Source organism: Meleagris gallopavo, chromosome 4 (assembly GCF_000146605.3).
Source record: "Meleagris gallopavo isolate NT-WF06-2002-E0010 breed Aviagen turkey brand Nicholas breeding stock chromosome 4, Turkey_5.1, whole genome shotgun sequence".
In the NCBI taxonomy this organism is placed as follows: Eukaryota; Metazoa; Chordata; class Aves; order Galliformes; family Phasianidae; genus Meleagris; species Meleagris gallopavo.
In genome coordinates this window covers 15381847-15396154 of record NC_015014.2, presented here as the reverse complement: position 1 = coordinate 15396154, position 14308 = coordinate 15381847, and the positions used below count along the sequence as shown (strand labels likewise).

General features: G+C 40.2%; 1 protein-coding gene across 6 annotated transcripts in view; it reads right to left on the bottom strand.

Annotated features, from left to right (window-relative positions):
- The window catches only part of HERC3 (HECT and RLD domain containing E3 ubiquitin protein ligase 3), a 40088-nt gene that overhangs the window by 9593 nt on the left and 16187 nt on the right, over window positions 1-14308 (bottom strand). For 5 of the 6 annotated variants that reach the window (XR_793204.3, XM_019614544.2, XM_019614546.2 and 2 more), the window contains exons 5-18: window positions 13307-13398; window positions 12188-12318; window positions 11456-11616; window positions 10870-10946; window positions 9967-10091; window positions 9368-9427; window positions 7617-7728; window positions 5863-6052; window positions 4030-4193; window positions 3464-3577; window positions 2670-2693; window positions 2493-2582; window positions 1065-1235; window positions 310-453 (exon numbers count right to left, since the gene is read on the bottom strand). Coding sequence is in view for 5 of the 6 variants with exons in the window: in XM_019614544.2 (XP_019470089.1) it covers window positions 310-453; window positions 1065-1235; window positions 2493-2582; window positions 2670-2693; window positions 3464-3577; window positions 4030-4193; window positions 5863-6052; window positions 7617-7728; window positions 9368-9427; window positions 9967-10091; window positions 10870-10946; window positions 11456-11616; window positions 12188-12318; window positions 13307-13398 (1655 nt within the window). In the remaining variant the exon portion in view is untranslated. Of the gene's footprint in view, window positions 1-309; window positions 454-1064; window positions 1236-2492; window positions 2583-2669; window positions 2694-3463; window positions 3578-4029; window positions 4194-5862; window positions 6053-7616; window positions 7729-9367; window positions 9428-9966; window positions 10092-10869; window positions 10947-11455; window positions 11617-12187; window positions 12319-13306; window positions 13399-14308 lie in introns of those variants that run through there. The other variant, XM_019614547.2, reaches the window with a different exon arrangement.

Genomic DNA, 14308 nt, shown 5'->3' with positions numbered 1-14308 from the left:
CTAAACCTCTGGTTGTGTAAAACAGCACATGATTATCACATTCATGCTATTTGAGAATTCTATTAACTGTCATCTGATACTTAATACAAGCTTTATTGTGGGATATGAATAAAGAGCCAATTCCTTAACAGGCATAATCAGAGTTAATGGACCTACACTAATTTACATGGGCTGAAAATAAAGCTCACATTATGCCGTGGGTGGAAAATAGGAGGAAAATCATTTCTTTCCCATCGTTTGCCACTAGCTTCATTATCATTTAAAGCAGTACATTATTTCAACCTGTGTGCACAGAGGGCAAGGGCTCACCGTGTCTGAAAACCACAGCAGGTTTGACTCTGGGTAGTAAGTGAACATGCCGTAGATGGGGTTGAGGAGTTCTTTCAGCAACAGGAGGAAAAATTCCTTTGTTACTCCTCCAGCATCAACAGCTTCCTCACCATCAAAGATGACCTGCAGAAAAAGAAGGTCAGTAACAAGGATGCAGAGCAGAGACAGAATGAATCAGACACTTTTCCGACTGAAAGCCATGCAAAGCAATCTGCCTGACATGCTCCAACCCGCTACAGTCCTTGAGCCAACTTCAAGCACACGGCTTGCAGGGAAGGACAGGGAGCACACAGTGGCAAATCTGATAACTAGATAAACTTTAACTTCTTATGTTTCTCCTGTTAGATAGCAATCAAATCATAATCACCCGCCTCCTCAGCAACAGAAGCAGCATGACAGCAATTACTGAACCTTGCAGCAACCGCTCAGAGATAAAAGACACTTTATTGTAAGTGCCCTGCTCCACAGAATGGCAAAACAGACAAGACATCGTATCTCAGATATTACTTTCCTGCTGCCCCTTACCTAGAAGAGTCACCAGGAAAAAATGGCTTCCTGTGAACTGATTACTGCCAAAAGACTCCTGGAGTCAGAGAGGAGAAAGATCCAGCTCCTCCACTGAAGGGATGTATTCCTGCCCTTCTGCTATGGCAGGACACTGCTGAAGTGGTAATGCAAAGGGCAGAAAGGCTATGGAAGTGTCAGCTGCGTGAGAAGGTTTAAGGAAAACTTACCTTAAGGGGCTTTTTCAAATCAATGTCTGAATGGATACTCAGCTCTCTTAGAGCATCACCCACTAAATTACTCCTGCGAACATGAAGTACCAGGAAAGGGCTTCTAGCCAGCAGAGGCTCCAGGGTGAGAAGCATAAAGACATTTTGCAAATTTGCACCATTTATTGCCACCTGTAAACAAGAAAGGCGTGACAAACAGCTGGAAGGAAAACAGATATATGCCTGATGCTCCTTTCTTCCTCTCAGGGTACGAGGATTGTGTGACCACTATACAAGTCTGTGTGCATGCGTGCCTGCTTGCACCCTCATTTTCCAGACCCACACCTTTTGAGATCACCAATTCACAAATTTAAGAAACAGATATTAAGCAGAGATATTAAATTCCTGAACGCTTTCTGACATTAGTGACAGGCAGGTGGAAGAAAAAGACTTTCTTTAAGCTTCTACTGAGTCATGAAACAGCATGAACACAATCTTGATAAGGTATCATACAGTCTGCAAAGCAAAACTGTGTTACTAACACACCAGATGAAAATATACCAAGGAATTCACTGCATACAATTGAAAGCTCTCATTTATATAGATTTTCTGGTGTCAGTTAAGGTACAAAGTCCAGTTAAAGGTTTGACTACCCATAGAGTATTCATTCTTGTTCTTTGTCTGTCGTAAGCAACGAATTCATACAGTAAATTCAATTAAAAACTCAAATGACCTTGAGACAGAAATCCATTGGAAACCAAACTTCTATTCCAGCACTCACAGAAGTACTGTTTTTTGGCCTCTAAGTGGTTGTCTTCATAAAGATTCTGTCTCTCAGGACAATACAACTGTTGCCAGCCTGCTGTTCTGCCAAGACAAAGAAGATCCCCTCCTCTCAGCAGTGTGCTGCTGACAATTTGAGGAGTTGGAAAAACACAGAAGAAAGTGGCAAAATAAGAGTCAGAAGCTGACTCCTGCTGCTCAGTGAGTATATGCCAAGCTTACATAGAAAACCAGAAGTCAGATTTTAACTCCCAAGTTCTGACAACCACCATCCCTCTGCTAGGCAGAAGTTGCAAAAAGGTGCCCACTTAACCTGCAAGACTCTCTGTTCTTCCAGCCTTCCAGCTCCTCTAAGAGAGATCTCACCTTAAATCATATGCTTGGACTCTCATAAATACATCAGGCTTCCTTCTCTATATAGTTTAGATTTCCACTATCTGCACAACTGGCAATTCTGATATTACCAAACTTCCTGAAGTTCAAAAAAACTAAGCATTTTGTCTGCCCTGGGCAAACAGCTTCTCCAACTACTCTGCTCTCCTGTACCACGGAAACAATAAAACGAGGTACAAAGTAACTCCCAGTGAACTCCTTTCCTTACAGGCACCAATGCAAAAGACAGGAAAAAAGTAATAGGGCAGGAAAACTAGAAGAGAGAATGATTACCTGCATCTGTAGTTCTGCATCTGTCTGCAACATCTTGGTCTTAGCCTGAGCATCAAAGATGAAAGGATAAGAACAGAGAGTCACAGCATCCTGTAAGACAAACAGACAGACAAATCTGTACCCGCTTACAGCTTCTATAAAAACTTTTTCAAATAGTCACAAAAACAATTTTCTTACCTGCATGATAGACGGTCTTACTTTCTGTCAAGGAGAAAAAAAGGAGAAAGAAATGAAAATCTTTTTCTCTATAGTCTGTGTCGTGCATTTCTTAGGATGTTCACTAGTTCAAAGGTGACCCAAAGGGAATTTTTCTCCCACAAGCCAATCTCTTCCTCTTGAAGTAAACCATGGGAATTTCCTTCTCAAGGAAACAAACACTTCTAATTCAAAACTCTCATACCAAACATTACTAAGAGGACTAACTGGCACAGAAGCCCATTAGCCTGATAGAGCTGAAACTTACCTTATGAAGAAAAACAAACAAAAAAAAAAAGCAACCCTCAAGGCAGAGAACACATGAAACAGAAGAGAATGTAAGGCCACAACACAATAATGTAAGACCAGTCTTGCAACACAAATTACTCTTCTAATTAGCCATAGATACATTTTAAACTGTTACTGTTACATCAAACTAGGTCACTATTTTATTGTTCTGCTCAATAAAAGCAAGCACACAGCTGCACTATCTATAGAATGGAAGGTGAGAGAGAGGGAACATGGCACTCACAACATTTAGAAGGTACATACAAATACATACAGTAATATTTGCTGCAGTCCCGTTTTACTCTTGCAGCATCTCTGGGTGGATTTATTTGTTTTCTCACATCAGGGATTTCTTTCCTTGTTATAATTAAATAATCTTACTGCTCCTCCAGTGAATACATTATGCTCTCTAATAAGAGGATATTAAAAACATAGATCTCTTTCATAAGAGACACAAATGTGGACAGAGTACATGTGAAAGCTCTTACCATTCCAGCCTGATGTAAGAACCACATGAGGTAGTCCTCCTGAATATCCACCAAGCTGGAAATCTCAGGGATATAAAACTTATCATATTCTATATGTTTAACTTTCTGATTTACCTAGGGAAAAAGCAGAGTGTTTTTGAAATATGGATACATTCAGCATTTTTCTTAGATCAGGCAGGTTTGCTTTCATAAAATCAAATACAGCAGGTTGCAACACACAGGCTCTAGAAAACTGAGAAACTTCTTTTTATTTTAGTTCTTCTTTCTCCTCATCCAGATGAAAGAGCACAAATACAGTGGGAGCAGAAGTGTAGTAGGGCATTTGTATCACAGCAGTGCATGTGGTCTTGTGGCTCGGCACCAACACTTACAGTGAATTTTTCCCATCGTTTGAGTCACAACTAAGCAACCTTCAAGTACAGTGAATTCAGAATAACCAGTAACATCCTCACTGTTGTGGAGTTTCAACGGACAATGAGACAGCTAACACACCAGAGCTGTTCCCCAACTGACAAAGAGCAGACAAGACTGAATCATCTTGAGCCAACACACACACCCAGGCTTACCTTGTGGAGTTTCTCCAAAAGCCTGAGAGCAGCTGTAATGTAGCTACTGAACAAGACTGGAATCAACAACGTCTTTCTTCCACTGAGGAGGTAAACCACTGCACCTTTATAGAGATCCACTAGCCTGAGGAAATATCTTGGACACACTTGAGACCACCAGTTATCTGAAAAGAAGAGGAACATCAAAATAAATCTGGAACTGGATGCTCCCTACATGAAAGTGAAAAGAGAGGAGCTAAAGCTGAAAATAGAGGAACACACCTAAAAACTTCCGTAGTTCCTTCCTGACTGTTGAATTGGAAAAGCAAGCAGAGGAAGGGGCAGACACCAGAAGCTGAACAGCTAATTTCCACCCTTCCATTATCAACCATATCACTCACCATCCAGCCCCAAGCCATGATCAATGCACAAACCTCAACTCAAGATTTTCCAGCTCTTTCAAGTATCTTATGTTCAAGACTGTGGGATCTTGCAGACAAGTCGTTGTCTCTTTACAGTGATAAGAAAGTAGTTCTCCATCAGTACCACCTACTTTTATAGCAAGAGTCAGAGGGAGTCTCTTGGCACAGCTGCACTAAACATCCCTCTATTTTAATAAGCTGAATTACTCCTTGCTGTTACTTCTCGCTAACTTTCCTCCAAAGAGACCCTGCCTATCAGGGAACCAATCTACATGCAAAGTACATCACATCTACTGGTAGAAGCACTGGCTTATCCTCTGAAGTGTCAGCACAACAATTGTGTGCCACAGAAAGAGAATCTTTTACACTTCTTTACGCTAGCAATCGCAGTGGACAAGGAACTCTAAGCGGAGGAGGAAATCTGCTTTCGAAACCTCTTTGAATAAAATGAATAAATACAATAATAAACCACTAAACCTCAAAAAAAAATCACCAGAGCAATGCTTCTGGAGGCCTGAATATATTACACAGCATTTTATATATATGAGCATTAGTATAAGATAATCTTAAGAAACAGAATAAAATAGCAAAGAGCTAATATCTTTGCAAACATGAACAGCCATTTTGAGCAGCTTATCTTCTCAGCGTTGTGTTGATTATGAAATAATGTTAGCAGAAATAAGATTCAGATGCAAGAGATGAGCTGTTGTGTTTCGGTTGACCACAGACCAAACAATAGGTTTTTCTGCACTTTATATAGGCTAAATTAACTTTATGTTAGCAGTGTTTTCATTCATTTACCTTCCACAGAAAATGTATTTGGATGTGGACAACATCTGATTAAATTTAAGAGAGTAATATCACTTAATCTTCATGACATGAAAACTCTGTGTTCACACAAAGGCTTGAAAATTTCTCTGGAATTGAGTCTCTGAATGTAGGTAAATTAGATAAGGCAAATTAGAATAACTTCCTTAGTAAGTGTTCTTTGAAATATTCTACTCCTACATTAAAACAATGCTTAACTTGAATCTACTTCCTCATTTATTATCCACAGCACTGTAAAATTATAGGTTTCATATTACTGTAACTTTCTAGCTTCCCATATTTTACCTTTATGGCAGAGTATTCATTCCAATGTATTTGATGTTTAGAATTCAAACGTTACGTTTAAAACTATCTTACATCAAAGCATAGGTTTCTGGGAGGAGGATTCCTTGTGTGCTTTTGGCTCCTAGCTGCTTTTTAGAGGCAGCTCCTTCCTGACACCACACCACAAGTCATACTCAATTGTCATTATCACCGCAGCCACGGTTAACAAAACCACCAAAATTAAATCAACATAGAAATGTGACTGAAAAATCATAAGACAGTAATTTGTATCCTCACTGGATGGCGAGAGCAACATGCATCTTAAATGGTGGCCTCTTACCAAGAACTTTGCTAGGATTGGTGTCCAAGCGCAGAATAGCCATTGCCAGAGGAAGTGTTAATGTGATATAATACTTTGAATCTTGGAAGGGTGGGAATTCAGGGAGAATCAGATAGATCCTCATTGCCTCAACATCTGGTGGTGAGCTGGACAACTGAGGAATCAAAAAGCTTTCGAAGCTCTTCAGTATCTAGAGGGAAAAAAGACAAAATGAGGCAACTTGACCTGGATGCTGGAGCTCCTACAACATAAATGATGTATAAACAGAGCACAAAGAGCATAAGTAGACTTAGTTTTTGCTTCCGATCCCTTGAAGCACTCCACAGGACACAACTAAACTCATTTATTCAAAATGCATAGATGTTTGGGTAGGTTTTTCCAGGGGTATCTAGATTTGTTAATTCCTCTTGCTGAAGGTCACACCCCTTCTTTGGAAGCCCAGTCAATTAATTTATCATTCAGCACTGCTGAAATAGTTGTTTATGTGCATAAAAGCATAGCAAAACAGACACCCAACCTTATATATAAAGCTCTCCAGAAATAATTCGGTCAGAAGCAGACAGGTAACATGTAAAATTTCACCTGCTGCAGTTCAAGTCTGTCAAAATGTCACACAACACCTTCCCTCCGGTGTCCCTTTCTGATGACTATAATACACAGAGATTCAATGTACCACAGGTCGGTGTACAAAGGTCCCACTGTGCCTAAAACAAGGATTGCATAGGGCTACTCAACATTGAGTCATTTCTGCTGAAGGGGAGTCAGGGAGGTTGAAAACAATGATTAGATACGACTAGTGAACAAATAGCAAAAGCAAAATTAAGAAATTCTAAAAAGCTGTGGAGTATAGCACATTGGATGAACTGAAGAAACATTTTACATACTAAGTGCTAAAACGTTCCTTTAAGTTTCTTAAGTTACTTTAAGCTTTTCACCCCTACTAATATTTGGCACACAGTAAAATATCTATTTCAGGCCAGAACCCTTATAATGAGGCCTTTCTCAATTTCCTCCTGTAGAAATAGCAGCATTAAAAGAGCAATTGAGATAGATTTTAGCAGCAAAATCAAAGCATAATGCTTGATGTGACTTACTAGCTCAGCTAGCAAGTGTAACTTCATTACTTCACCAGAAAAGACTCCATTAGGTACGAACCACTATTACTCTCTGACTTTTAAGGTCCCATAAAGTTCACTGAAGACAGTGACATGTTCAGGAGCCACTGAACTTATTATTGCTAAGTCCTAACTTGGTTATCAGTCTACATCCACTGAAGACTTGAGATAAGCTGAAGATCACACCCAGAGCAAAAACAAACAAGAAAAAAACTGTAAAAATTACAGCTTGAAAAATGGAGAAGATATACTATTTTCTCACACATCTCTGCATTCATAAGAAAAATCCTCCGAGTTAGAATGAACAGCTACTGACCCACCAGCTGCTGACCCACCAGAAGTGAGAACATAGTCATTATATACAAGCATAACATATACAGACTTGATTTCAGGAGTCATTTCAACCATTAATTAGATGCCACGAAACCAAACCTTTTAAAAACAAGTTTTTGAGGCAGATTTTGAGAACAAAATCCATCCAGGTCAATGGAGATGTATTCAATGATACCATGATGGATGCAGCCTGCAAATTTGAAATATAAATGCTCTCCCCAAAAATGTGCTGTTTCTTGCATGTTACAGAGGGACAAAGCTTTTAATTCCCCCTAGGAACACCCAAAAACCTGTGAAGTGTAATACCTGGTCTAGGAGAATTGAATGTTGTGAGTTCATCAGCTTTTCAAACAGCACTCTAGTGGAGTTCAAATCAATCCCTGGGATCTTTGGACTGGTCTTAAAATGTTCATCAATTCTACAAAAAAAAAAAAAAGATGACAGATGTAAGTTCAAGGAAGAGAAAACATTACCTGTGGACTGGCTTTGTCTCACAGCACGTGATGGAGGACTGACCCCCAAGGAATGAATCAGACTAGAAGCAAAGCAGATTTTCAAATCTTCTTGCTAAGGACAAGATGCACAATTCCCCCTTCAGAACTCCTCTGGGCTTTGTTCGGATTTAGGATTCTTACAGATAAAGTTTATCAAACTCTTTGATATAACATCACAGATGCCAGTAAAAATAAAAAGATAACTGCTACAATTTCTACTGACCCTGTGGAATTCCCATGTATAACACTATTTATCCCTAGGAATGTGTTTTATCAGACACACTCTGAAGGAAACAGCACCTATTAAACATGGGATGCATTTGTCAGGTTGCTGATGCAGTTGCAATGGGAAGTTAATCATAGACTGCTGGAGTAGTTATCTCCATAACAACATGAGCACCAGGCTGGAAATAGCTCCTCAGAGTCATACTGCTGAACAAGCAGCTTCAGTAGTAGTACTGCAGCACGCCCAGTCATGCAGACACAGAAATGCTGCTTCTCAACTCAGCCCTGTGTGCCACAGAGCTGTGCTGCAAACTAAATAGCATTTGGGCACTGAAGGCATATAGTAGGGTATCAAATTGATCATTCATTTGGTCACAGACCTGTACGGGTAAAGTCTGCGCTAGTCAAGGCATCATTAAGGTGGAAAGAGAACTGCAATGAGGTGAACAAATCACACACTCTACTCCTTTCCACGGAGCCCTGACACTATTTGCAGTGACTCAAATACTCCAATTGGAGACCTCACTATTTTAAACCGACATGACACAACTCTTCTTCTACAGTCGCATGTTGCCTTCTTGCAACACTACAGAAGAAGCCATTGTACCAGCTGAAAAAATGCAAGAATAATGAGTAGCTTGTTTTCTTTTTTGAGCTGCTCTTGGAAAAGATTACTCAAAAGATTATTCAGAGTAACTAAGTCATCTTCACCTAGTTACAGGTCATTTACTCATCACATCGCCATTAAAATTCCTCCTCCACCTCATCTCATGCTGTTACCTCCCCAGCATTTACAGACACAGACAACACAGCCCTCCCCAACCCACAGCCTTTGACTCAGTTATGCATATTACATCCTTGTCACCACCTATTGTTAGTTACACCCATTTGAAACTCCTGCCTTCGCAAGCAAAAGCACAAAACTTCCCACAGCTGATGTCCCCTAAAAGGAAAGTGCTTCCATGCTGGCCTGCACGTATTTTTCAAGAGCAGCCTGTGCTGAAGTACAATTCCACAATTAGTCGCTTTCCCCAGCTAGCTCAGCTGGGTATGAGACTACTCCAATATCTGGCATTAATAATTTCCTTTAATATCATATTACTATTCCTCTTTTAAAGTTCATATTCATTTCATAAGGAAAAATAACAAGCATGCCACTTACTCACCATGCACTTTCTTAGACCCAACTTTGACCACCTACCTCTTTAGTAGACACTCTTTGCCCAATCTCCTGTTTGATCAGAACAATTAAAGCCCATTGCAACAGGCGAGTGACAAAAAGAGATTCCAGTCTGCCTCAAGGGAAAGCTACAGTTCTTGACTCTGTTTTTCACTTACTTCTTCTCCAAGAAGCTTCCATTCCAGCAGGCAGCCGAGGACAGTATCTGAACAACATTACTGTTTGCAGCAAGAAGACAAAAGAAAACAGGGATAGAAGGTATAAACAAATGTCCAAGCAAATCTCTTCAGATATCTTCCCTTCATTCTATGGGAAACAATGCCAAGAACACCCCACTACTCAAAGGCAGAGGTTAAGGGGCTCACTCAGTATCATGTAACACTCCTCTTTGAAAAGAGGGATGTGAGCAATGCCTCCTTTCCACCTACTTTTCACTTCTCACGGCAGGCGGGGAAGAATTTAAACAGTCTTCTTGCTGTTTTTCATGAACTCTAAGAACATAATGAAGAACAACTTTATAATCAATTTCCCACCCATTATTTGCAATATTGTGAGGCAGCCTTAAATTCCTCTGGTTTTGCTAGGAAGCTCTAACCTGGTATCCTTGTGACTGGCACTTGTTCTCCCCTTGGATATGGCCAAGAACCATGCACTTGAAAGGGCTGCTGAATTTCAAGTGAAAATATGGCACGGAAGCCAACAAAAGTATTTAAATAAAACTTCCAACAAAAGGCTTGTCCAGTGCCACAATACCTACTTGACAGAATTAGAACTGTTCTTTTCTAAAAGCTTTTGCCTCCAGACATCTATAGTTTCATCATTTATTAAACAGGTGTAACGTGTTTCATTTATGGTCCGGAAATCATCAGCAGGCAAGGAATTCTGTGAGAAGATACAGATTTCAGCAAAGACAAGGCTTGTACAACAACTCCTTCTTATTAAAAAATTCTGTTTTTTATATACAACTGATAGCTTTCTGGGTATGGTCTCTGAACAGATTTGACTAGGAAGCTGCACCATTACTAATAAGTCCAAAAGGAAAGGCATGGAAAGGAATAGAAAAAGCCAAGATCATCACCAAACACGTTTTAGAAAAGAGGAAAAGTAAAAAATGAAAGAAAGTATAATTTCAAATTTTGTTGCATATAAACAAAGGCTTAGTAGGTTTATTCTACAGCTACATCCATCCCTCAAATGTGTATGTCAAACGTTTACTGAAAAAAATAAGATGATAGAAGCAGAAAAACTGCTCACTATCCAGCTGATCTGATAATATCTCAATGTGTATTCCACTTCCTTACACTCTCATCATGTGAACCTCAGTGTCCCAGAAGTAAAGCTGTCCATTACTTCCCCTGTGCCAAGGAAGTAACTCCCCTCCCTGATGAACAAACTGATATCAGTGTCTTCCCAATCATTCTCTGACATGACTCAAAAGGAAGGCACCTAAAAAAGTTGTAAATGCCCGTACTGTTCTAAATAAGTGTTGTCCTTGATGAGGTTTGTAAGGTAGAATGGACTCCAAAACACCACCTCATTTTCGGGAGATTAGTTAAAACAAAAAACAAAAAACAAAAAAAAACCCGCAAAGGTGTGATTTGAAGGCTGGGACAGGAAAACAGATTTGAGAAAATACGAGAAGATACTTAATTTGGTTTACCTCATATTTGGAACAAAGCACAAACGTTTGGTCTCCTCCAGAGAAGATATGTTTAACAATGTGATATTTACAGGCATCTGTTGAGGAAAGAAATGCAGTTGCATTAGAGACTGATTAATCCTTCTTTGCCTTTCCACTCCACATTTGCACTGTCACTGTCTCGCGCTTTACACTACAAGGAACACCTGGCTCCTTGAGGGCAAGGCTGAAATGAGAAGGTACTGAAATACTTGAGCACTTTGTTTGAGAAGGACACAGGACCAGGCAGTAGGGGAAATTTGTAATTTCTAAATAGCAGTGAGGTTGCTATATGTGAGAAACCAAAGCCCTTAGAAATCAGTATTAAAACAATGTAATGAAGGCTCAAGATCACCAAGTGTTGAGCTCTGCCATGATAAGACAGGGCACACAGATTAACAGAGAGCAGAGGTCGCCCAGTAATTCCGCAGTGCATTTGGGCCACAGGAATGAGTTTCTTTTGCTATTTCAAGCACTTACAGTGTAATGTGAAGATGGTTTTAGATCAACACGGGTGAGATGAAGTGACTTATGCCCTTTGCTACTCCAAATCATCCACAGTACATACCAGGTTTCCCTGAGAGTTGCCCATTGTGAGCTGCCCAGTGACCCTTCACTGGAGAGGGACACTTAACGTTGCAAGTGTGCCCAGTTCCCAGCTGGCCTCTTGTTCCACAGCCAAATGCATAGATCATTCCTGAAGAAGGCACAAAGGCTAAAGTGTGATGTCTGTAACAGAGATGGGTACAATGTTTGGGCCATGTTTAACAATTAAAAGAAAAAACAAAACAAACCTAAAATTTATTCTCACTTCCCCCAGGCCAGAAGCTGGCGCAAAGCACCAGTGCTCAGCTTTTGCCACTTGATGGCACCACTTTATAGGATGCAGTTCTTCAGGTGGAAGCGACCTGCACTACTTGGCTCATATCAGGATAACAGACTGAATTAGTTTAGTCATTTGATAAGCCTGCACATATAAAAGGCAAGAACGTAACACTTATGTTACTAACTTCTCTCCTCCTGAAAGAGGCTGGAATCTTGTGACCAAAAGGGGCTGCAGCCCCAGAGTCCGTCTTGACCATTAAAACGGAAAGGTGTCATGCCAGGGGCACAGGCAACAGCCACAATTAAAAACCAATCTCCGTTAGAGGGACTTAAAATTTTCCAGGGAAATAAAATTAACATTAACTTAATTCTGACACACACGATGCAAAAGCAAGACTATTCCTTCTATTTACAAGACTCAGTGTCAGCATTAACCTCCACTGAAGGAAAATTTTTGACTGCACACAGTACTCACCTGCCACAAGCAATCTGGGATACTTCACTGCCCATCAGCTCAAGAACTCTTCGGGGGTTCACTTCATCATTCATGGAATCATGTCCCAGTTGCCCGCAGGAACCTGCACCGAACGTGAACACCCCTCCACTCTGTTAGCAAACCAAACAGCATATTCTCCATTTAGGACCCATATCCCAGCAGCATCTCTTTGACTCCAGTTTCACTACGAGCTCAAGCTTAAGCAGAGATTGCTGGGGATTCCAAAGGATTCAGAAAATAAACTTGTGTTCTGCTAATGCAGCCCCCAAACTTCTACTTTGCCATTCATCAGTGTCAAAATTATCTCCAGTATGCCTACAGAAGACAAGCTTCTCCCCACCATTACTAGATGAGCCTGAATCTCAGTAGGTTTAAATATGGTTCAACAGCACCCATTTCCACTATACTATACATCCACCTCCGTCAGCTGCTGTTCAAATAGATTGTGACCTTTCTCCTTGAATGAGAATCACACTCTGGTCTTGTACAGTAGCTTTCCCACAGGAACCTCAAGATCAGCTCTTTCAGTTCCATCTACAACAGAGAACATTAAGGCACTAAGCCAGGAAGCAACACACCTAGAAGTGGCTGGGGTGAGGCAAGAACTAAACACTGATCTCCCAAATGCTAGTCCTATTCTCTGTCTACTGAACTACACACTACTTGGAAACAGCAGTAGATTTGGAATTGAAAACCTCTTGTAAATGCTGTGAGTGACTGGTAACTCTCTGTTTGATAGCCCCTCCTATCTGACTTGCACAGTAACTCTATCTTCCAATACAACATTATGTTATCATCCCTTTGGATATTCGTTTCTTTTTTTTTTTTGTACAAAGCTCATTTCTTTAAGAGATTCACCTGAGTTTTATTATTCATTGTCATGGATTACTAACATCTACATTTTAAAAACAGCATTGGTTCACGCTGGCAATGAATCTCAGAATGAATTATAAGACTATTTTCCACTTAGTCTCTTTTCCAGGAGTCAGATAAAATAAGGAATGTCGATTTGTTCTTTTCCACCATTTCCTATGAAAAAAATGTGAAACCTTCAGGCAAGACAGCAGCAAGGGTTCCCAGCTTTGGGAACTTCTTTACCTTTGTTAGAACTGCTGTGTGTTCCTCTCCGCAGCTGATGTAAACAACCTTCTGAGACCGCAATAGCTTCACATGGCAAGGGGATTCTCGGTCTGCATAGAACAGAATAAAGGAACTGTTTCATAAATACATTCCTAAATGCCTGAGAAAACCATTGGCAGTCTGATTTTTAGACATATTCCACAACTTGGGTCATGATGAAAGTTTTAACAGACACTGGGAAAAAAAAGCAGATCCTTAATTTCTCCACTGTTGCTTTCCCCTTCCATTTTTAACAGATTTGCCCTGGTTCAAGAAAAGTGGGATAAAGTGAGGACACAAATGCTGAGTATCTCATATAAATGAGATGCACTTGCAGCGTGGCACAAATGACCAGTGTAGCCGAGCTACACCCACCCTCAGCCTCATGCTCCATTTCAACTCTTTGCTGATGACTGCTAATATTTGTTTCCAGCACCATTTTTAAACCTTTCTCTCATACAAAACAATCCTGATGTGGGAGACACATGACAGCTAAATCCCAAGGTGTATTTAAATGCCTAGTCTTCCTTCTCTTGTCATCTCTTAAGAAGATCCTCATACTTGCAAAGGCTAATCTTTGCCAACAGTTAAATGATGCTTTTCTCCTTCACTATGACATTCTAATCACCAGGGCTCCCCCAAGGATGAATACACTAAGCAAAGTTATACGTTTTACGATGTAAATAACAATAATTTGCATTTCAAGGAGCAGTGGGCACCCCAAAACGTTTAGACAATAAAGGGAGCAGCTGCTTCCTTTGTACCAACAAAATATCAAGTTCCTACCTATAGAAGCTGGATATTTTTTAAGACTCAAGAACTTGACAGGTGCTTTTTTCTGTGTAGTGAAAGGAAAATAGTCACATTTTCATGAATTTAGAAATGAGAGCAGATTTTTTTCATTTACGTTGTCCTTGACTGGAATTACGGTTTATCTCTACAGCATAATTGTTTAAGTAACAGAGCTGCAGAATACTCATG